General features: G+C 50.1%; 1 protein-coding gene across 2 annotated transcripts in view; it reads left to right on the top strand.

Annotated features, from left to right (window-relative positions):
- Positions 1–21,425, top strand: part of SDK2 (sidekick cell adhesion molecule 2) — a 249,683-nt gene that overhangs the window by 177,430 nt on the left and 50,828 nt on the right. For both annotated transcript variants that reach the window (XM_045985790.1, XM_045985789.1), the window contains exons 13-19: positions 6,118–6,294; positions 6,661–6,797; positions 7,370–7,517; positions 11,335–11,475; positions 13,019–13,200; positions 13,722–13,837; positions 21,210–21,405. In XM_045985790.1, coding sequence (XP_045841746.1) covers positions 6,118–6,294; positions 6,661–6,797; positions 7,370–7,517; positions 11,335–11,475; positions 13,019–13,200; positions 13,722–13,837; positions 21,210–21,405 — 1,097 coding nt within the window. The remainder of the gene's footprint in view (positions 1–6,117; positions 6,295–6,660; positions 6,798–7,369; positions 7,518–11,334; positions 11,476–13,018; positions 13,201–13,721; positions 13,838–21,209; positions 21,406–21,425) is intronic.

Here is a 21,425-nt window from a genome sequence, read left to right as displayed (position 1 = left end):
GCCTCCACCGCTCTGGAGGCAGTGGCATCCTAGGGCGCCATCTCGTGGCCATTGGGCATATAACAGTCTATACGACCACACTGAATGGGCCCCCGGAAGCCAAGGTTGGCGTAAAGAACACTAGACTTTTATGATAAACGAAGTAAGTCAATCAGAGAAAGACAATCATCATATGATCTCTCTGATATGAGGAATTTGAGAGGCAGGGCGGGGGGTTGGGGGGGCTAGGGAGGGAAAAATGAAACAAGATGGGACCAGGGAGGGAGATAAACCATAAGAGACTCTTAATCTCAGGAAATGAACTGAAGGTTGCTGGGGGGTGACGGGGAGGGATGGGGTGTCTGGGTGATGGACACTGGGGAGGGCATGTGCTATGGCGAGTGCTGTGAAGTGTGTAAGCCTGATGATTCACAGACCTGTACCCCTGGGGCAAATAATACATTCTATGTTAATTTTAAAAAAAAAAAAAGAATACTAGACTTTTAGACCCACACCCATTCTTCAAGAATCCATTGCGGGCCCCCAGTTTGCAAGCAGGGGCCTTAACATCACATAGATGTCTTTAAAATATTGTCAATGCAAGAAACAAAATAGGCTTGTAACTGGGATTAGTAAATTTTGTAAAAAAAAAAAAAATATATATATATATATATGTATATGTGTGTGTGTATATATATGTATCTTAACTATAAAAATAAATAAATATATATGTATATATATATATATATATATCTTAACTATAAAAGTGTTCTCCAGGAGAACTCTGCACATCCCCCTACCACCAGAGAATATTGCCGTGGGCCTCAGGCCCACACCTAAGCGGTAGCTATAATTTTAGTACCTATTAATTGAAAACCTTATAATAATAAAAAAGGTTTTATTAATAATTTTTGTATTTATTTATATAGTTTATAGTCATTTACATATTGTATATATAATTATATATGAATTCAACAACGCCTTAAATTGGTGTTTCATTTATTAAAATAGCATCCAGCTAGCATTTGGAAAATAGTTGTGTATTTTAGTCACTCTCTAGACAGTTCCTAATGAACAAAGGTATTCGGGGACCCCTTGCAATACAGCTATAGCTCACCTCCCAGGGACCCTTAGGGACCCGCAGATGGGAAAACCATATTCCAGTTCACTGGGGACTCCTCACCTTAGAATGGAACTCCCCATCTAGGGCAATCTGTCCTCGATGGGGAGAGAACACAGAATTGGTCCCTCAGGCCCCAAAATTGTCAGTCTGTGGCCAAACCCACCCCTCTATCTCCCACCCCTTCCTTGGACTTGAAAACCCTGTTGGAGATTTAGGGAACGCACAGGAGTTCCCCAACCAGACAGGCTAGAAAGGACCCAACAAGCAACCCAGACAAGTTAAAGTGATGGCCACTTAATTCTGTGTTCTGTGCCCTCCTCAAGATCAAGCCAGAGTCCAGGAGTCATGACCAGAGCAGTGCAGGTTGCCTGCCCAGATAGCTTCTAGAACGACCTTAGGAGAAACTCTTCTGTTACGTATCTGAGCCCAGATCTAAACCCAGTCTGAGCAATCCACTTGTGGCCACTGATAATACTAATCAATATTTCCATTGGGCTTTCTTTTTATTATACAGCTAATAGATACCCTTTATAGGAGGGAAATACAGAGAATGCAGATAAGCCCCCAAGAATGGGGAGAGAGGGAAAAAGAAGAGAAGTAGGTTTATCTGTTTCTCTCAATAATTTTAATAACATTAACATAGTAATATAATAATAATAATGATAATAATATTAGAGTGTCATCTATAAAAAACCTAGAGACACACTTTGTCTGCTTTTTCCCCTAAGAACCCATTGTGAATCTCTTCCCTTGTCAATAAATATTCTTGTATAGACTTCATTATATGATTATTCACTCGTCTTTGTGTGGATGTAACATAATTTTTGTTACCAATTCCCCAATGCTGGATATTTGGCTGGTTTCTCAGTTTTTTGCTAATATTAAGAAACATCACAGGGCGTGACTCAGTTGGGCGTCTGTCTCGATCTCAGCTCAGGTCTTGATATCAGGGTCATGGCCTCGAGCCCCATGTTGGGCTCCATGGTGGGTGTGGAGCCTACTTTAAAAAAAAAATAGAAAGGAAGAAACATTATGATGAATGTCCTTGTAACCAAATATTTTTGCCCTTCTTTGATTTCCTGAGGACTATCTAATATTATTTAAAGTTGAAAGTCCTGAAAATTGCTCATCAAAATTGTTTAATAGCCAACTATATAATTACAGATGATTTTGGAAATTTTCTACCCTGAATTAAATGGACTCATGAGTTGTTGGTTGTTTTTTTTTAACTTTCTACTGTGGAAAATTTCAAATATAGCCCAAAGTAGAGACACCCAGATCATCAGACCTTACGTGCTCAGCTTCTCATTTTTTATTTATTCAAACTCAATTAATTAACATAGAGTGCATTATTAGTTTCAGAGGTAGAGTTCAGTGATTCCTCAGTCTTATATAACATCACGTGCCCTCCTTAATGTCCCTCACCCAGTTACCCCATCCCTCCCACGCCCCTCCCCTCCAGCAACCCTCAGTTTGTTTCCTATGATTAGGAGTCTCTTATGGTTTGTCTCCCTCTGATATTGTCTTGTTCTATTTTTCCTTTCCTTCCTCTATGATTCTGTGTTTGGTTTCTTAAGTTCTATATATGAGTGAAATCATATGATAATTTTATTTCTCTGACCGACTTACTTCGCTTAGCATAATACTCTCTAGTTCCATCCACATCGTTGCAAATGGCAAGATTTCATTTTTGATGGCTGCATGGTATTCCACTGTATACGTGGATCTTCCCTATCTATTCATATCTATCAATGGACTTCTGGGCTTTTCCACAGTTTGGCTGTTGTGGACATTGCTGCTACAAATACTGGGGTGCAGGCACCCCTTTGGATCCCTACATTTGTATTCTTTAGTTACGTCCCCATCTCTTGGCCTCAGTGATTATCGGCATTTGGCTCACCTGTCTCCTCCTATCCATCCACACTTTTTTTTTACTGCAATATTTTAAAAGCAAATCTCAAGCGTGTCATTTCACCTTTAAATATGTCAATGTGCATTTCTTACTTAAAAGGAATTTTCTTGAAACATAACAACCTTGTCCCTGTCACACGGAGCACAATGAACCATCCCTCGATGTCTGTAATACCATATTACAACATCCCTGATTATCTGAGAAGTGTCTTCTTTTTTTTAAGAGTTTTTTTTTAAGATTTTATTTAGTCAGAGAAAGACAGAGTGCAAGCAGAAGCAGGCAAAGTGGCAGGCAGAGGCAGAGAGAGAAGCAGGGTCCCTGCTGAGCAAGGATCCCAATGTGGGACTCGATCCCAGGACCCTGGGATCATGGCCTGAGCTGAAGGCAGTGGCTTAACCGACTGAGCCACCCAGGCATCCCTGAGAGGTGTCCTTTTAAAAATTGGTTGGTTTAACTCAGGGCTGAAACAAGGTCCACACGTGGCATTTGTTTGGTGCGTCTCCTTCATTCTACACGGTCCCCTCCCCCTCCTTTTAATGTTTGGGTTCGTGACTGCTTTGTCTACCTGCAGTTAATTAGTCGCAGAAACCAGGTTCTACAGGACAGTGATCCAGCTAACTTTCTTTTATAAAGGGACAGAGAGTAAATATTTAGGCTTTAAGGACTAGAATGCTTTTGTCACAGCTCTCCAAGTCTTGTTTGTACAAACAAGGTGCAAACAAATGAACATGTCTCTGTTTCAATAAAACTTTATTTACACAAACAGGCAGGGGGCCACAGTTTGCTGACCCCTGCTTTGGCCAGCTGTTCTTTCGTGATGCAGTACACCTGTTCTTCTATCCCTTGTATTTCTAATTAGAGTCAAGTAAATGGCTGATTAGATTTGGGCTTAGTTGTTTGGGCGCAAACACTCCACAGGTGGTGGTACTCCCTTCCTCAGACACCACGTCCTGGGACCAAGAACGTCTCCTTGCCACTAGGCTGTTTCTTAAGCAGGAACCACTCTCCACCCCCTAGATTTCCTTTTAAGTAAAATTCTACACGTGCCATCAGCTCTGTCGAGGATGATTTGTTTCTAGCTATGGAGATGAATTGAAGGTGATTACATCTGACAATTTGTAAATGTATATAAAAAGCCTTAAAATTTAACTCCGCAGTTTCAGTGCTGAGAATTTATCCTGGAGGAAATGATTTAGAATGTATGGAAATCTGCTGCAAGGATGTTCCTCACAGCATTAACTATAACGTGAGAGAACAAGGAGCCCTTCCCAGAAGGGCGGGAACAATTGCAGAGCAGCTACATGGGTCCTACGGAACGGCCAGTACAAACCAGTACAAACCAGGGCCTGGAGGGGTCACTTTGCAAAGAGTCTATGATACTTTGTTGCTACCCGTTATTTACCAGCATGTGCTCTGAGAGACGAAATCCATGGCTAACTTCTGTGGCTCCCTTACTACCGGAAGCCTTTTCTAGGAACTTACACTATCCTTATAGCAACCCTAGAAGGTGGATGGTATTATTTTTCCTCGTAGGACAAATAAGGAAACAAAGGCACAGGGAGGCTATAAACACACCCAGGATCACGAAGCGGGTAAGTGGCCAAGGCAGCATTTGACCAGGGAATCTGAATTCGGAACAGAACAGCCCTGTGGTGCCAGGCCCCCTCGGGGCAGGGGAGAAAAGTCTGAAACGGCGATGTTCCGCTGTTGCTCATGGTTCCCCGTGATGGGAAAGCTTTTCCATTTTCTTGCCCTGAATTTTTTTTAATTTTTTTATTTGTATTTGCAATTTGTAATTTGTAAATTATTTTTATCTGCAATTGCCATTTTCTGATTTTTTTTAAAGATTTTTTATTTGTTTATTTGACAGAGAGATCACAAGTAGGCAGAGAGGCAGACAGAGAGAGAGAGAGGGAAGCAGGCTCCCTGCTGAGCAGAGAGCCCGATGCGGGACTCGATCCCAGGACCCTGAGATCATGACCTGAGCCGAAGGCAGCGGCTTAACCCACTGAGCCACCCAGGTGCCCCCTGATTTTTTTTTTAACTGAAAAATATTACAGGCTCATTCTCCCCCAGCAGTTTTAGATTCTCTGATACTGATAGCTGTCACAGCTCGTGGCTCAGGCCACATAGTCCCCAGCTGAGCGAGTGATGGGTCCTGCGCAAAGCCGCCGAGCCCCCCTCCCGGCTCCCTGCCCTGGCTCCGGGCGCCCTGGCCAACCTTGCCCTGGGAGGGCAGCAGCATGACGTGCTCCCCAGAACTGGCACCCCACGTTACACGGATGACAGTAATAGTTGTATTTCCTCCAGGATCATTCCAGAGGAGATATTTCTTATTGTCAGGCACGGGCACGTGTGTAATTTCTCAAGTCCCCCTTTGTACTGACTGACCGGAGCTGAAGTGATTTTTTGGACACTGAAGTCAATTTGTCACGGTGATGCATTGATCTCATGATTCCCTCATAAAACTAATTCCACGATGTAGTCCGGGCGGAAGCTTTCATTCTTCTTCCAGCTGTACTCTTTTAACCTCTTCGGAAGATGACCTTTTGCCGGCTCTTTCCTGCTGGCTGCTTGGCGGTGGCTTCTGGCCAAAAGCAACACGGCTCTGACCTAGACCTGAACAGGAGGTAGAATGGCGTCGTGGGCTAAGCCTCGTGGACAGAGCACCCTGCGACAGGGACGGAGGGCTGCAGGCTGTGCGGGTGCCCCCCCGCCCCGTGTTCCCATCCGGGACCAGCCCCGGGGGGCCTGTGTCTCCTGGGGAGTGCCCTGCCGCCTCCGGGGTTCTGCTTCAGACCAGGCCCAGGCTGAGCCCCGGCAGGGCACCCTACATCCTGACCCCTCTTTTCTTTTCTTTTTTCTTTTTTTTACAGATTTTACTTATTTATTTGACAGACAGAGATCACACATAGGCAGAGAGATCACAAGTAGGCAGAGAGAGAGGAGGAAGCAGGCTCCCCGCTGAGCAGAGAACCCGATGTGGGGCTCTATCCCAGGACCCTGGGATCATGACCTGAGCCAAAGGCAAAGGCTTTAACCCAGTGAGCCACCCAGGCGCCCCAGTGACCCCTCTTTTCTGACCGCTGCTCCTTCCCCTCAGGTACGTCTGGGAGAAGGACGGGGCCACCCTGGGCACGGAGAGCAGCCCCCGCATCCGTCTGGACAGAAACGGCTCCCTGCACATCTCGCAGACGTGGTCGGGGGACATCGGCACGTACACCTGCCGGGTGCTGTCCGCGGGAGGCAATGACTCTCGCGGTGCCCACCTGCGTGTCCGGTAAGGGCGCCCCACCCCCAGCATGGGGGGTACAGGCCGCAACAGGAGGCTTGTGTTGGCGGACGCCCGGGCCATGTGGGACCTGGGTCCGCTGCCCTCTGGGGACATACCCAGGCCTCCTCCAAGGCCTTCCCCCAGCTCAGTTCAGCCCTCTCTCAAGAGCTGGGGACTCTGAATGCGGCTTTGGATGGGGCAGGGGTGGGAGTGGGGGATGGGGGATGGGGGGGCGGTCCCCAGAGCCTCCAGCCCTTAGGCCGAGCCATATGGCTGAGCACAGGCTATCGTGACGTTCATTCTGAGCCCCAGGCACCTGTGTGTCCCCTGACTCCAGGCTTCACAAGTCACCCCACCATCTCTCTCCTCCAGGCAGCTGCCTCATGCCCCCGAGCACCCCGTGGCGACCCTCAGCACGGCAGAGAGACGGGCCATCATCCTGACGTGGGCCAAGCCCTTCGACGGCAACAGCCCCCTGCTCCGTTACATCCTGGAGATGTCGGAAAACAGTAAGCCTCCTCGCCCCAGCCAGCGGGGAGCGCGGACTCGGGGAGTCGGCCTGGGGCCCGGCTCCAGCTCCCCCACTTCCCAGTTCTGTGCCTTTGAGCAGGCCTTCTGGAAGCTGCGGCTTCCCTGTGAAATGAGCATTGGCCGGTGCCTCCCCTGGTCATTGTGACGGTGGCATAGCGATCGCCGTGGGGGGAGGGGACACGCAGGGCCTGCCACTCCAGAGCCTCCCAGGCAGTGGCGATTTTTTGCTTTTTATCCTCCAAGACCCCAAGCTGTGAACTCCGAAATTAGCAGGCCTCATTCGAATGATGTTTTAAATACAGTTTGCCTGGAGCTCATCAGTTGGAGGCGGGGGCAGCTAGAAAAGGCAGGAGCATCTCTGTTCCCGTGAGCCCTTGCTTCCTCCCCAGGGCATCCCAGCCTCCCGGGACAAGTGGGCTAAGGGGACCCAGAAAAATGACACGACCAGCCTCTAGTGGACCAAGTCCGGGAGGCTGTCCTCTGCTGGAATGGGGTAAGGAGCGGGGACTCCCGGGATGTCCCCCTCCGCCTGCACCCTCTGTCCTCGTAGATGCCCCCTGGACGGTGCTCCTGGCCAGTGTGGACCCTGAGGCTACCTCGGTGATGGTCAAGGGTCTGGTGCCGGCACGCTCCTACCAGTTCCGCCTGTGTGCAGTCAACGACGTGGGGAAGGGACAGTTCAGCAAGGACACGGAGAGGTGAGGGGGGCCAGTGTTCTTCCGAGGGGCTCTGGGTGACTCCAGCAAAGGGAGGGTCTGAGGGGACCTACAGCCGAGTCCCATGTGGCATCATGGGGCCCAGCTGAGCGCAGACCCAGGCCACCGCCTCCCCGGCCCTGTGGGCTTCGGCGTCTGCCTCTGTAGAATGGGGCAGCGTGACTCACGCCTGCCTCACAGGGACGCCACAAGGAGGACAGGAGGCGAGACTGGAGGCACTGTGAGCAGTGCCTGGTGCGGGATAAGCACCCACCCGAGTTAGTGGTCCCCTCACTGGGAGCCGGGCAAGTTCAAAGGCTTACCTGAGTTCCGCTGTAGCTCCTCACAGATGCCCTCACTGTCACGTGGACGTGAGGTATACGGGGCCACGGGACCCACACGGGTCTCTGTGTCCAGTGACTTGCACAATGCCAGGTCCTGGTAAGCTTTCAGCAAAGATTCTGCAAAGTGAGGAAAATTAAGTAAAAACAGAGGGTCATCCATTTTCAAGCATCATCCAGGAAGACCCACTTATGTAGGAGGCCGTTCTAGCCGCCTCAGCGGAGGTCAGAGTGAACGCAACACAAATCCCGCGCCCCCAGGCTGTGTGCTCCTCTTTCCTCTTCCGGGTTTCTTTTTAATTCTTCCAGATTTATTGAGGTTCCGTCAACACAGAACACAGTGGAGTGTAAGGTGGACAGGTGCTGATTTACACAGTGCAACAGAAGGACCACGTGGAGTTGGCTAACCCCTCCATCCCATTGCAAAATCACCATTTCTTTGTGGTGGCGAGAACATTTAAGATCTATTTTCTCAGCAACTTTTAAGTATATGATACAGCATTTTTAGCTACAAATGCCGTGCTCTCCTTCAGATCCCCAGAACTTACTAATCTTATCACTGGAAGTTTGTGCCCTCAACCAGCGTCTCCCCGTTTCCCCCACCCACCCGCCCTCCGTAACTACCACTCTCCATTCTGCCACTCTCCTCCTCTCTGGCTAAGTTCAGCTTTTTTAGATTCCACATAAGTGAGATCATACAGTACTTGTCTTTCTCCATCTGACTTTATCTCACTTAGCATCGTGCCCTCAGGGTCCATCCATGTTGTTGCAAATGGCAGGATTTCCTCCTTCTCCTGGCTAAATGCTATGCCGCTGTGTACACATACCGGATCTTCCTGATCCACTCCTCCCTGGACAGAGACTTGGGGTGCTTCCGTATCTTGGCTGCTGTGGCTAATGCTGCAGTGAACATGGCGGTGCAGGTGTCCCTTCAAGATCCTATTTTCATTTCCTTTGGATGGACAGATACCCAGAAGGGACAGCTGGATCATTCGGTAGTTCTATCTTTCACTTTTTGTGGGACCGCCATCCTGTTTTCCACAGTGGCAACACCAGTTTGCATCTCCACCCCCAGTGCCCGAGGATTCCTTTTCTCCACATCCTCACCAACACCTGTTATCTCTTGTCTTTTCTATGATGGCCATTTGGACAGGTGGGAGGTGGTATCTCATTGTGATTTTCATGTGCGTTTCCCTGATGTTGAGGGACGTCGAGGATCTTTTCACGTACCTGTGTTGGTCATCTGTGTGTCTTCATGGGGAAAATGCCAATGCAGACCTTCTGCCCATTTCGAATTGGGTTGTTTTTCTTTTTTTTTTGCTCTTGGGTTGTATGTGTTCTTTATGTGTTGTGAATATTAACCCCTTATCAGACGTGGGGCTTGCAGATGTTCTCCCCCATTCAGTGTGTGGGCTTTCCATGTTGTGGAGTGTTTCTTTTGTTGGGCAGGAGGTTTTCAGTTTGCTAAGGTCCCACTTACTTTTGCTTTTCTTGCTTGTGCTTTTGGTGTCCTATCCAGAAATCCCTGCCCAGACCAATGTCAAAGAGCCTTTCCCCATGTTTTCTTCTAGGAGTTTGATGGTTTAAGGTCCTACAATTAAATCTAATCCATTTTGAGTTCATTTTTGTGAGTGGCGTAAGATGGGGGTCCAGTTTCGTTCTTCTGCACGTGGCTGTGCAGTTTTCCCCACACCATGAATTGAAGAGACTATCCTTTCCCCACTGAGAATTACTATTGTTAAAATGTCAGTGGTACCCAACGCCATGTGTAAATCCAATGCAATCGCCATCAAAATTCCAGTGGCATCTTTCCTGAATTAGAAAAAAAAAAAATCCTAAAATGAGTACAGAGCCACAAAAGACCTTGAGTAGCCCAGGCAATCCTGAGAACAGAGCTGGAGGCATCCCATTTCCTGATTTCACACTATCCTCGAAAGCCGTAGTAATCAAAACAGCATGATCCTGGCATAAAAATAGACACTTAGACCAATGGAGCAGAATAGAGAGCCCAGAAATAAACACTCACAGATATCGTCAACTGATATTTTTACAAAGGATCCAAGAATGTACTTGGCTCTTGAAAAGACTCTCTTAGGTATGTATGTACGCGGACATCTGGCTTAAATCGATCATTTGGTTCTGCCACAGTTCCAGTGAGCTGGAGTCTTTGTGGCTCTCACAAGGGGGATGCCACAGGGGTCGTGACACCCTAACAGGAAAGCGAGGGGGACAGGTAATAGCCTGGCAGGGAGGATTTATTCCCTCACTGTTTGTTGAACACCTACTATGTGCCCGGCTGTGTGTAGACCATGAGGGCTGCGGGGAGCAAAGTGGACGGGGCCCCAGCCCTTCAGAACTACAAAATCCCGACGACACAAAGCCTCCAAGTGTCGCGAAAACCACCCTCCACTTTCTCTAGGTCTTCGGGCTTCACTTCAAGCCCTGATTCATCTTCCTGATGAATCTTCACAGTAATAGCCCTGAGTCACGAAGAAAAAGGTTAAATCACCCTCGCTCGCAGGCTTTACAAAGACATGGGAGTGTGCAGTACGTTTTGGAAAGCTATCCGTCAGAAAGCAAAAACATAAAAATAAACTGAAAGGGAGAGACATCCATCAGAAATAATTAATTTCTGGTTTTAATGGGCGCGTGTCAGTTGGGCGAACGGCACACCGCAGTGGAACACTACGTCCCCCAGCAGTTCCAGAGAAAGACATGCGGTGACGCGCGCTTCTGAAAATGGGGGATGGGCCCCCCGCAGCCACCACGTGCCTCCCCAGCCCCACCTGGCCTGCCCTGCCCGCAGCTTGGGGCTCAGCTGCGCAGAAAAGGAAGGCTCATCACACAGCACCACCAGCCTGCAAGTGTTTAACTCTCCTGCTTCTGAAATACCGGAGGACTCGGGACGTCATCAGCCCCCACAGCAGCTTCTCTGACATCCGGGAAACTGAGGCCCATGTCCCTCAGCTGTACAGACGAACACATCTGGGGCTTTGCAGTGTTTTGAAATGATTCCATACATGGTGTCCTTGAGCCTCAACTAGTCTTAGAAAGCAGGCAAGTGGAGGTTTATTATACTCCTTTAAAAGATAAAGGAGCAAGCTCAGAGAGGTTAAGTGACTTGCCCAAAAGCACACAGCAACTGTGCAGAGTCATCCAGGAACTGAGCAGCCTCCTCGTATCCCGTTAAACTCCTGTATTTGGGGGCGCCTGGGTGGCTCAGCGGGTTAAGCCGCTGCCTTCGGCTCGGGTCATGATCTCAGGGTCCTCAGATCGAGCCCCGCATCGGGCTCTCTGCTCTGCAGGGAGCCTGCTTCCTCCTCTCTCTCTGCCTGCCTCTCTGCCTACTTGTGATCTCTCTCTCTGTCAAATAAATAAGTAAAATCTTTAAAAAAAAAAAAACAAAAAAAAAACTCCTGTATTTGCCCTCGAGACTAAGAATGGAAAGACCCACCCACTCTTGATGTTTTCCTATCCAGGGTCTCCCTCCCCGAGGAGCCCCCCACCGCCCCCCCGCAGAATGTCATCGCCAGCGGCCGGACCAATCAGTCCATCATGATCCAGTGGCAGCCGCCTCCCGAGAGCCACCAGAATGGCCTTCTCAAGGGCTACGTCATCAGGTAGGCGTCCCCCCTTCCCTGGAGAAAGGAGGGACAGACCCCACCCAGGGGGAGGGTCGGGAGTGGATGGGAAAACAGCCAAGTCACGGCAGGTCCTTCTCCATCCCACAATGACCAGGCAACAAGAAATGACTTCGCCCTGGTAGGAGGGACTCAGGTTAGACCTGTAGAGGAACTTCCAGAAGGCAGGGTCTTGGGAAACAATGGGAATGCTTGAGAGAGGAGGTACAGTGTAATGTCCTCAAGGCTGTGTGGATAGGCAGGTCGGCCACACGTCAGGGCTTCACAGGATAGGGCACGGGGAGACGGGTAACTCTCCGATGGGCCAACCACCCCAGAAACCAAGAATACTCCATCTGAAGCCACCTTACTGGGCCAAGGGCTGATCAAACAGCAGACCTCCTTTTGCTGGTCCTTATCGCAAAATGTAGCCCAGTTATAGAGACTTTTATGTCTACACTTGACTGAGAGTATTTCACTGGTAACCTCTGAGTTATTAAGTGCTACTAAATGGGTGTCGTAAATTCAAATTAGCATAAAGTTCAAGTTACTGAGCTGAGCGCCCATCAGTATTCTGAATGCTGGCTGGCTGCAACATGTGTTTCTTTCCTGTATGTGTGTGCTCCCCAGCACTGGCATGCCCCAGATCTGGAAGGCGTTATCGTTGATTCGACTGTTCCACAATCCGTTAATTTTGTTGTGGGTTTTCTGTGAACCCTAATGGCGAGTGGTGCTCAAACGGTGTTCCCTAGACCAACAGCGGCCTTGATTTGAATGCAAACTTGCAAACTCTCAAGTCCTACCCTGATCATGGAAAACTTAGAGATGGGCCCAGCAGCCTGGATTTCAGCAAGCCCTCTGGGTATTTCTGGTGCATGATAAGCCACCGAGGACCATTGTTTTGGGGTCTTGTAACACATCAAAATAATCTGGAGCCTCTAATTTTCCAGTAACGTATGGGTTGTGGTTCTCCGATGATCTAGCCATCCCCCCAGGTTTTGTCCATACAGACCCACTTCTATATTACCATGTGTTCTTCTTCCAGTAGAAATTGGTAGAGTAGGTAGCTCAAGTTTGTTCTCTCCACCTAAGTCAGTGACTCTCAAAAGAGGGAGCCACTCCTTTGGAGGGACAAAGAAAGTGAGCCCAGCCATTGGACGTGGCTCTCCATTGACGACCCCTCCTAGGTGAGACCAGTGTGATCTTCCCAGAAACTCTTAGTGTCCATGGTTAGCTAATCTCTCCAGTGTCCAACCCCATCAAAAAGAACAGACGCATCCTCTAGACCCGTGCTGTACAGGGAGATAGCTGTTGGTCTCCTGTGGTTATTTAATTTAAATACAACCCACATTCCCAGCTACACCAACCACATTTCAAGCGCTCAGCAGCCATGCCCAAGAGCGGCTGCCATATTGGGCGGCCATATTGGACGGCCACATTGGACGGCATATGGAACATTCGCACCATCACATATGGATTCCTAGGCGTGCGCCCAGCAGGCTGTCTCCAACCCTCCACCCCCTGCCTTCCTCCCTCCCCTTAGGTACTGCCTGGCCGGGCTGCCCGTTGGGTACCAGTTTAAGAACATCACAGATGCTGACGTCAACAACCTGCTGCTGGAGGACCTCATCATCTGGACCAACTATGAGATCGAGGTGGCTGCCTACAACAGCGCCGGGCTGGGTGTCTACAGCAGCAAAGTCACCGAGTGGACACTGCAGGGAGGTGGGTGGACATCGTGACCGAGGAGGAGCTGGTGCTTCTCTCTCCCCCTCCCTGACCCGCACCTGTTGGTCCTGGACCTGTCCAGTCCCACCTTGGCCATCGCACCTGTTTGCCCCAGTCCTGAGCTGTTGCCCGCTGTGCCTGGCTACCCCGTAGGGCGGGAGGGTGCCGAGGGGCAGGGGAGTTGTGGGGGAGCATGACGAAGACAGAGTCTACGCGGGTACCTTCTTCAGGGTCCGCGTCACCCGGATCATGAAACGGCTGGCTTCGAGGGTTGCGCAGAACAACCTCCCCCAAACACGTTCCCATCCATCACTTCTGTTTGTCTGTACCCCGTGAGCTGGGTCAGACGAGTGTTCTTACACCCAAACTAATAGAAAGAGGGTGCCTCGAGTCCATAACGCAGAGGGGGAGGGGGCGCGGCAGAGCAGACCCCTGCCTTTGTTATTTCTCTACTTAATGCCCCAGACTGACTCCACCCCCTCTACCGTCCCCCGCCCTGTCCCTCGGCTGTCCTCCAGTCCCCACCGTCCCTCCTGGCAACGTGCACGCAGAAGCCACCAACTCCACGACCATCCGCTTCACCTGGAATGCCCCCAGCCCCCAGTTCATCAACGGCATCAACCAGGGCTACAAGGTACGTGAGGCCTCCCCGCGGCCCCCAGAGGAAGGCTGGGGATTCTCTGAGGGAGCCCGCGGGCAGAGGAGCAGGAAGGAGGGGAGGGACCCTGTGCTTCTGAAATCATTGGTTCAAGCCAAGCAGACGACACGTGATCAAGTGAGCATGCGGGCTCGCTCTCAGGCCCCTTCCAGGCTGTGAGGGGGCCAGGACACTGCCCGGCCTGTGACCCCGTATGGAGGAGCTTTCTCGGGAAGACTGGGCTATAAGCAAACCACATTTGTCTCAGGCTCAGAAAAATCCAGAATCCACTTCTTCCTGCCAAGCTGTGGCTCTCCTAGACCCACACGTGTCCTTGGGCTGCACTTGACCCCGCAGAGAGTGTGGTTAAGGGCACAGGACTGGGACGGTGACAGATGCGGGCTAGAATCCAGGCTCTGGCTCTGCCTCTCGCCGGCTCCCTAGACACGTCCTACAGTCTGTCTGAGCCCCGCTCCTTCGTGTTTGTCGAGCCCTCCTATAGGCTCCATTCTAGCTGCCGGAAAAACCAGAATACCTCCCCTCCCCTCATGTGTGTGTGAGGACGATACTCACGCCTACTCCTTAGGGGCGCGTGAGGACTGAATGAGACAATATCCGTAACTCGCTGGGCTCAGTGACACGCACGGAAGTGCCTAGCGGAGACGCGTTCGCCCGAGCAGGGAGCCCTAACCAGGTGCCACCGTCCGGGCAGCTCCAACAACAAAAATCTATGTCCTCCCACTTGCGGAGGCTGGAAGTCTGAGATCCAGAGCCGGGCAGGGCTGATTCCCTCCGAGGCCACCGTCCTTGGTACGCAGGTGCCACCTTCTCCCGGTGTCCATGCGTGGTCCCTCCTCTGCATGCATCCCAGCCTCTTCTTGAAAGGACGCCACTCACACTGGACGGCGACCCCCTTCCTGACCTCATGTTAACTTCACTGCCTCTTAAAGGACCCTCTGTCCGAATACAGTCCCCTCCTGAGGCCCTGGGGGTTAGGACTTCAACACATAAGTTTGGGGAGTTGGGGGGACGCAGGTCAGCGTGTGACAACGAGCTTAGCAGTAATGGTAGCAGGTGTCATTCGGTCCTGGTATTGGTAACGTGGGCGGGGGGTCCCGTGGCAGCTGTAAATCTGCTGTCATTACAACCGCACAAGTCAGGACGCCCTAGCCCTCCCCTCCGAGATCCCGGACCTTGCTCCCATGCCCGGGTCTCTGCTCCTACCCCGCAGGGAGCACCCTGCCAGCCCCCTGTAAAAGAACAGAAGACAGATCACTTAGCGCGCCGTGTGCAGCTTGGGGCAGGTGGGAGGAGGCGGTTGGTCCCCTCCAGATGTGGGAGGGGCAGCCCGTGAAGGAGAAACCCCGAGGCCTCTGGCTTGGAGCCCAGGGATCCGGGGACTCGTGATGACTGCCAACACTTCCAGAAGGCTCCTGCACTCGCTCTGCTCCACGGGTGCACATGCGGGACAATCCAGATGATTTCTAGGACTCGCAGCCATAGCCGTTATTCCTGAGAGAAAGGGGTGGCTTGGGCAGAAAGGGACGGAGAGTAAATCACCCTGAGAATTTTCTGCTGGTGTTGCAAATAAAGGAGGGACGGTCTAGAGCCAGGTACGGGCCTGCTACGGCCCTCTCGCTCCCGGGAAGACAGGGCGCCAGGGCCGAGCAGGGCTGTCCTGGGGCAGGGGGCTGCTGCTGAACGCTGGCTGACTGGCTGGCCGGCCCGAAAAGCCTCCTAATTGGGGCTCTGGGGGGAGGCAGGGGAGGGAAGGGGAGGCTTGCGCGGCACTGAGCAGCAGAGGAGCTGAGCTGGGAACAATTAGTTTCTTGCTGCCAATTCTAAGTTTTCTTTCACAAATTGGGGTGGGGAGGATGGGGCCAGGCTGCAGACTTGTAAGGCAGGTGGCTCCTGGTGGGCCAAGTAGCCAGGACCATCAGGGCCATGACCCGGACGGAGCAGGAGGCGGCTGCGGAAGCCCGCGTGATTTCCAGGTCTGCCTGGTGCCCAGCACCCGTGGCTTGTCCTTAAAAACATCCGCGGGCATGAATGGCCCAGAGATTTTGCACGTGGGATGGCTTGGCCTGCCTTGCATTCTTCTCTCAGAAGAAGGAAGTCTTCTCCTCACCCCATTTCACAGAGGAGGAAACTGAGGCACGAGAGGCAAGTAACTTGTTCAAAGCCAGAGCAACTGTGAAGCTCAGATTCAGACTTCAGAGCCTACATCTCTTTAAAAAGAAAATGTGTCGGGACCCCTGGGGGGATCAGCCTTGATTTCAGCTCAGGTCTTGATCTCAGGGTTGTGGGATCAGCAGGGAGCCTGCTTAAAGGATTCTCTCTCTTCCTCTCCTCTGTCCCTCCCCCTGCTCACTCACATGCTCTCTCTCTTTTCTAAATAAATAGGTAGATAAATTTTTTTTTTCAAAAAGTTGTCCTATGATGTGACTATAAAATAACTATGCCTTGATTTTTTTTTTTTCCTAAATACAAATGGATTCAAGCAGGGATTTTGTTTCTTGCCGCCCCGGCCTTCAGCGTCACAGGGAGAAAACAGCAGTGCGTGGCCTTTTGCGTTCCTCCAATGAGAACGGGCTCCCCACCCCCCTGGAGTTGTGAAAAATGTTCAGACATCTACCAAAGCAGAGGGAAAGCAGTAATAACTTTAGAAGACCCTAATGCATCCCAGCGTTAACAACTCCCAGCTCGTGGCCAAATGTGTTCTGTCCGTTCCCCGACCCTCCGACTCTGCTCTGGAATATTGTCGAGCAAGTCCCAGGTCACCGCATCATTTCACCCATAAACAGTTCTGCCGAGAAGTATTATAAAGCCGCTGTTTCAGACACAGCCACAGTACCCACACTGTCATCATCGTGCCTAAAAATATCACCGGTCCCCTTGATGTCATCGGATATACCATTGGCCCTGATTTCTTCGACTAGTGGCTGTACTTGCTTCAGGATCCCAGTGAGGTCCTCACGACGGCAACTGACTCTTTCCGGTCTTGGCTGATCTAGAGAGTCTCTCTCTCTCTTTCTCTCTCTCTCTCTCCTTTCTCGCTCTTTTTTTCTTGTAATTTATCTAGTCAAGAAACGTAATCATTTGCCCTATAGAATTTCCCACAGCCTGGATTTTGCTGATTGCCTCTCTGTGGGGTCATTTAACACAGGCCTGTGAATGCTATGTTCGCAGCGAATTGGAACTTAAAACCAGAGGCTTGATCAAATTTAGGTTTGGTGATTTCGTGGTTTTTTTCCCCCCAAATATTGTTTCCTAGGTGGTGCTATGCCCTTACATCAGAAGGTCTAAGGTCTGGCTGTCTCTCTTACTATTGCGTGGTGACCACCGACCACGCTGTGTGACCTGTTATTTCAGTAGGGTTGCAAAATGGGGACGGTCAAATATTATAATTTCTCCATGATGTATTAGCGGAAGCATTTTCCAGTAAAAAGAAATTTCCCCTTACAAACTCTTTGCTTACCCGAAGGTGCCGTTCATCTAGGAAAATCCTGGTCAAAACTCTCTTTTCCCATCACCTACCAATTTTCAGAGTCATGAATGCCATTCCTTAGCATCTTCTAAAGTGACAGGTGAATTCGGATGGGGGAGAGGAGGACAATTTTTTGTTTAATTGTTGGTAAATTATTGTGTACTCGAGCATTTTTAGCTCATCTGGTAGGTTTCAACCATGGCTGTCATTATTCGTGTTGATGCCAGATGCGCCCATGGTTGGCCTCTTTGGTTGCTGAATCCTGTTGACAGGGCCCTGGGAGGCTGATCGGATGGTTCAGGCTGTCTCCAGTTCCTGCCCGGTCCCTGGGATCAGCTGTGACTTCAGGAAGTCTTGTTCTTTTCAGTGGGAAATGATAGATACCACAACCTAGGCCCCCGGGGCTCTCCTTATGCTAACTAACAGTGGAGGCCATTTCTAGGCTCTGTTAATGGACAGCTCGGAAATGCTTCCTTCTCCTCCTCCTTTTCAGATAAGACACATACAGATACTTCAACTCAATTTCAGGGCTATAAGCTCTGTAATCATCTTATAGGTCTTTGTCTCTCTTTCCTCCATACCGAAAATCCAGTTCCTACAACACCAACGTAATTACCTGCCTACTTTATCCCCAAAACACCCACAACCATCTCAGAACAGTCATCCCACCACACTGAGGACTGAAGATCCTGGCAGGTGATTTGCAGCGCTTTCCGTTCCTGGGGCGTATCCCGCTGGGGACGTCCTTCCCCTGCCTGGGCTACAAAGTCTCCAGAAATAGTTTCTCTCTGTGTAAGTTTGCTACAGCTCAATACAGCGCTAGGTCGATTTGTTTCATTTTGGTTTCGATTTTTAGGGATTGATATTTTAATTTAATTTTGTTCTATAATTATGGAACAGAGTTACGTGGTTCCAAAGTTAGATATACAAAGTACGTTCACAGAAAATCAGCCTGAGTTCTCCTTTCCCTCCCCCATAGGTTTGATTTCTTTTTGTTTGGTTGGTTTGGTTTTTCCTTTCATTTCTTGAACATAAGCAAATGCAAACATGCATAAATGTGTGTCCCCCCCCCAACCCCCGCTTCTTCGATAAAGGACGCTCTACATTTTCTCCATCTTGCTTCTTTATTTGCATTTTATCCAGGGGATCGAGCCGTAGGAATATAGAGATCCTGGTTTCCTTGTCAACACCTGTGTTGGACTCCATGGCATGGCTTTCCACGTTTGGTTTCCACGTTACGTTTCCAGTTTGGTCGGGAAGCTCCCCAGCAGTAGACATTTGGGTTGTTTCCAGACTTTTACTATAATGAACATCTCTGCAGTGGATATCTTTGTGCATCTATCTTTTCATATTCTTCACATTTCGCTTTGGAATAGATTCATAGAAAGGAGATTGCTGGATCAATGGATAAATGTATATGTAATTTCCTTGCTAGTGCCAAATCCTTCCATGATTTTTAAAATTCTTTTAATTTAATTTTTTAAACAGTAAATGTATTTACATGATTCAAAAACCAAAGAAAGTAAAAAGATAAACGTGTAGCAGGAAAACTCCATCGCACTCCAGTTCCTCATCTGCCTGGTTCTTTCCCACCCACCCAACCCCGAAACTCTCCTCACTCCTGGTAACCATTGTTGTTAATACGCTGCCTGTCCTTCCAGAATGTTCCAGAACTCTCCCCACTCCTGGTAACCACTGTTGTTAATATCCTGCCTATCCTTCCAGAACGTTCCAGAACTCTGCCCACTCCTGGTAACCACTGTTGTTAATATCCTGTCTATCCTTCCAGGATGTTCCAGAACTCTGCCCACTCCTGATAACCACTGTCATTAATATCCTGCCTATCCTTCTAGAATGTCACATGCAAAGAGATAGAGATGGGGGAAAGACAAAAGGAGAAGGAAAGAGAGAATTTCCTCTACTTTTTCCTTTACTCCAGCAGCTAGCAGGCTGTATATACCCCCCTACCCTCTCATCCCCATAACACATGGCCTCCATCAGAAACAAAAGGCACATCACTTCATCTCTCCTCTAGCAGCCAGCAAGGCAGCTCTCACTGTCCCCTATAATAGCCTGAGGCTAGAGAGGCTGAGTGACTTTCCCAGGGTCACACAGTAAGGAACACAGCTGGGTTCTGTTCTTCCTCTCCTCTGCTTTCCAAGGCAGAGGCCCAGGATCCTCGATCTGGTGCTGTTCCCCAAGCCCACGGGCACCCACACCCCCCAGCCGTGCTCACAACGGCCTCAACTCCGAGACTAAGGGCCCGATAGAGGACATGAACACTGAGCCTGAGTGACAAGATCGGGGATGCAGAGAGCAAAGAGAAACTCCGACGCTCACCGAGCAGCCGTGTGTATCTCGGGAGGCAGAGGTCTTCATCCGGGGTCTGCAGGGCGGGAGGGAGGCCCACAGATCTGAAGCCAGCGCCTGACAGCACCGTGTGCACCAGCCAGGCCTCAGTCTCTGTGGTCCTCAGTTCCCTTCCTGCAATAGCACAGGGCAGTGATGTCCCTCCAGTCCCCTGTGATGATGCGGTGGGGCTGGCGGGCAACGGGCTTACCCCAGTGCCTGAAGTGGAGTATGATCTCAGCCCTGGGCTGCCCTGAGCCCACGTCCTTTCAGGGAACAGGAGGCGCAGAAGGCAAGTCTGTAGTCTTCCTGGCCTGGGAGAGAGACCGCCCAACACTGGGCCTCCTCCTCTGCAGACACAGCTAGAGAATGACAAGGGGCTGACATCCCAGAGTAACTATTTCAAAGCCGCCTGCGTCCCGCTGCCATCTTGGGCTTCGGGCCTGGAGCCATAAGACGAAGAAGTCGTCATTCAGGAAACCACACAACCCTGTGCACTTCTGGGTCATTTTTGAATTCAGTTCCCAGTGATTGTATTTTAAGGCACCTGTAAAGATATTCTTTGTCCTTTTTTCCTGTAATAATGATAGTGGTTATAATTGGCCTAAACCCAATAAAATAATATTTACCCAGATTTTGCACTTTCTGGGGAACAGACCACACAATTAATTCTATCGGCGTAATTAATTCAAATTTACATTAATTAAATTAAATTAAAACATTAAGCTTGTTTCTTAATCTACTCCAAAGAAGTTCGGCAATTTAATTGCTCTGAAACAAGATAACCAAAATAAGGGGGCTATTTAACATACTTATTAAATGCCACTTAGTATTTCTGATTAGTATTTTTAGGGTCTAATTAGTGTCTAATTAACTTGCTATAGGCTATCTTTTCACAATACCAATTAAATTTCCAAACATCCTTTATAAACACGCAGCCACGAAAAAGGAGAGGCTGAAGCATTGTTATAGGGGCGAGTTAATCAGGAGACATCAGCGTGCTGTTGTTTTATATCTATAAATACCCGTGCTTATTAAAACTCATCAAGTGTTGCTTTTCACCATTAATTGCTAGTTACTCAACTTCAAATGAACGAGGAACTCTCTGAGACCAGCTGTCATTGTTGGAGACAGATGAAGGGCCCAGAAAGCAGGAGTGTGAGGGTACAGATCAAGAGGCAAGAAGCGAAGGAAGGGGAGGCGGGAAGCGGGTGCGTCCCGGGTGGGGTGTGCAGCACGGAAGTCAGGCAGAAAAGCCACGCTGCGTCCCCAGACCGGGCTTTCCTCACCGACACCCCACCTCCAGGTCGGGTCTCAGACTGAAATCCCAGCTTGGAACAAGTCGAAAGCACTTCGGAAGCAGCAGCGCTGTGGGAAGCTCCGAGGGGGACCCTGTCCAGCCCAGACGGAGAAAGCTTTAGGGAACCCTAGGAAGCTGAGCTCTCTCTGTCCATCGGCCCAGACTGCGGGAGAGCGCTCGGCCTCTTCTGGAACATTCTTGCTGCCCTGCCTGAGTTGCTGGTCTCTCCCCAGCTGATTGCCTGGGAGCCGGAGCAGGAAGAGGAGGTTACCATGGTGACTGCCCGGCCCAACTTCCAAGACAGCATCCACGTGGGCTTCGTGTCTGGCCTGAAGAAGTTCACCGAGTACTTCACCTCCGTTCTCTGCTTCACCACTCCCGGCGATGGGCCTCGAAGCACCCCCCAGCTGGTGCGCACCCATGAGGATGGTAGGCACCACCCCACCCCT

The sequence above is a fragment of the Meles meles genome, chromosome 18 (genome assembly GCF_922984935.1).
Source record: "Meles meles chromosome 18, mMelMel3.1 paternal haplotype, whole genome shotgun sequence".
Taxonomy (NCBI): domain Eukaryota; kingdom Metazoa; phylum Chordata; class Mammalia; order Carnivora; family Mustelidae; genus Meles; species Meles meles.
Note: the sequence above shows the minus strand (reverse complement) of the source record. Positions and strands in the feature narration are given on the sequence as shown.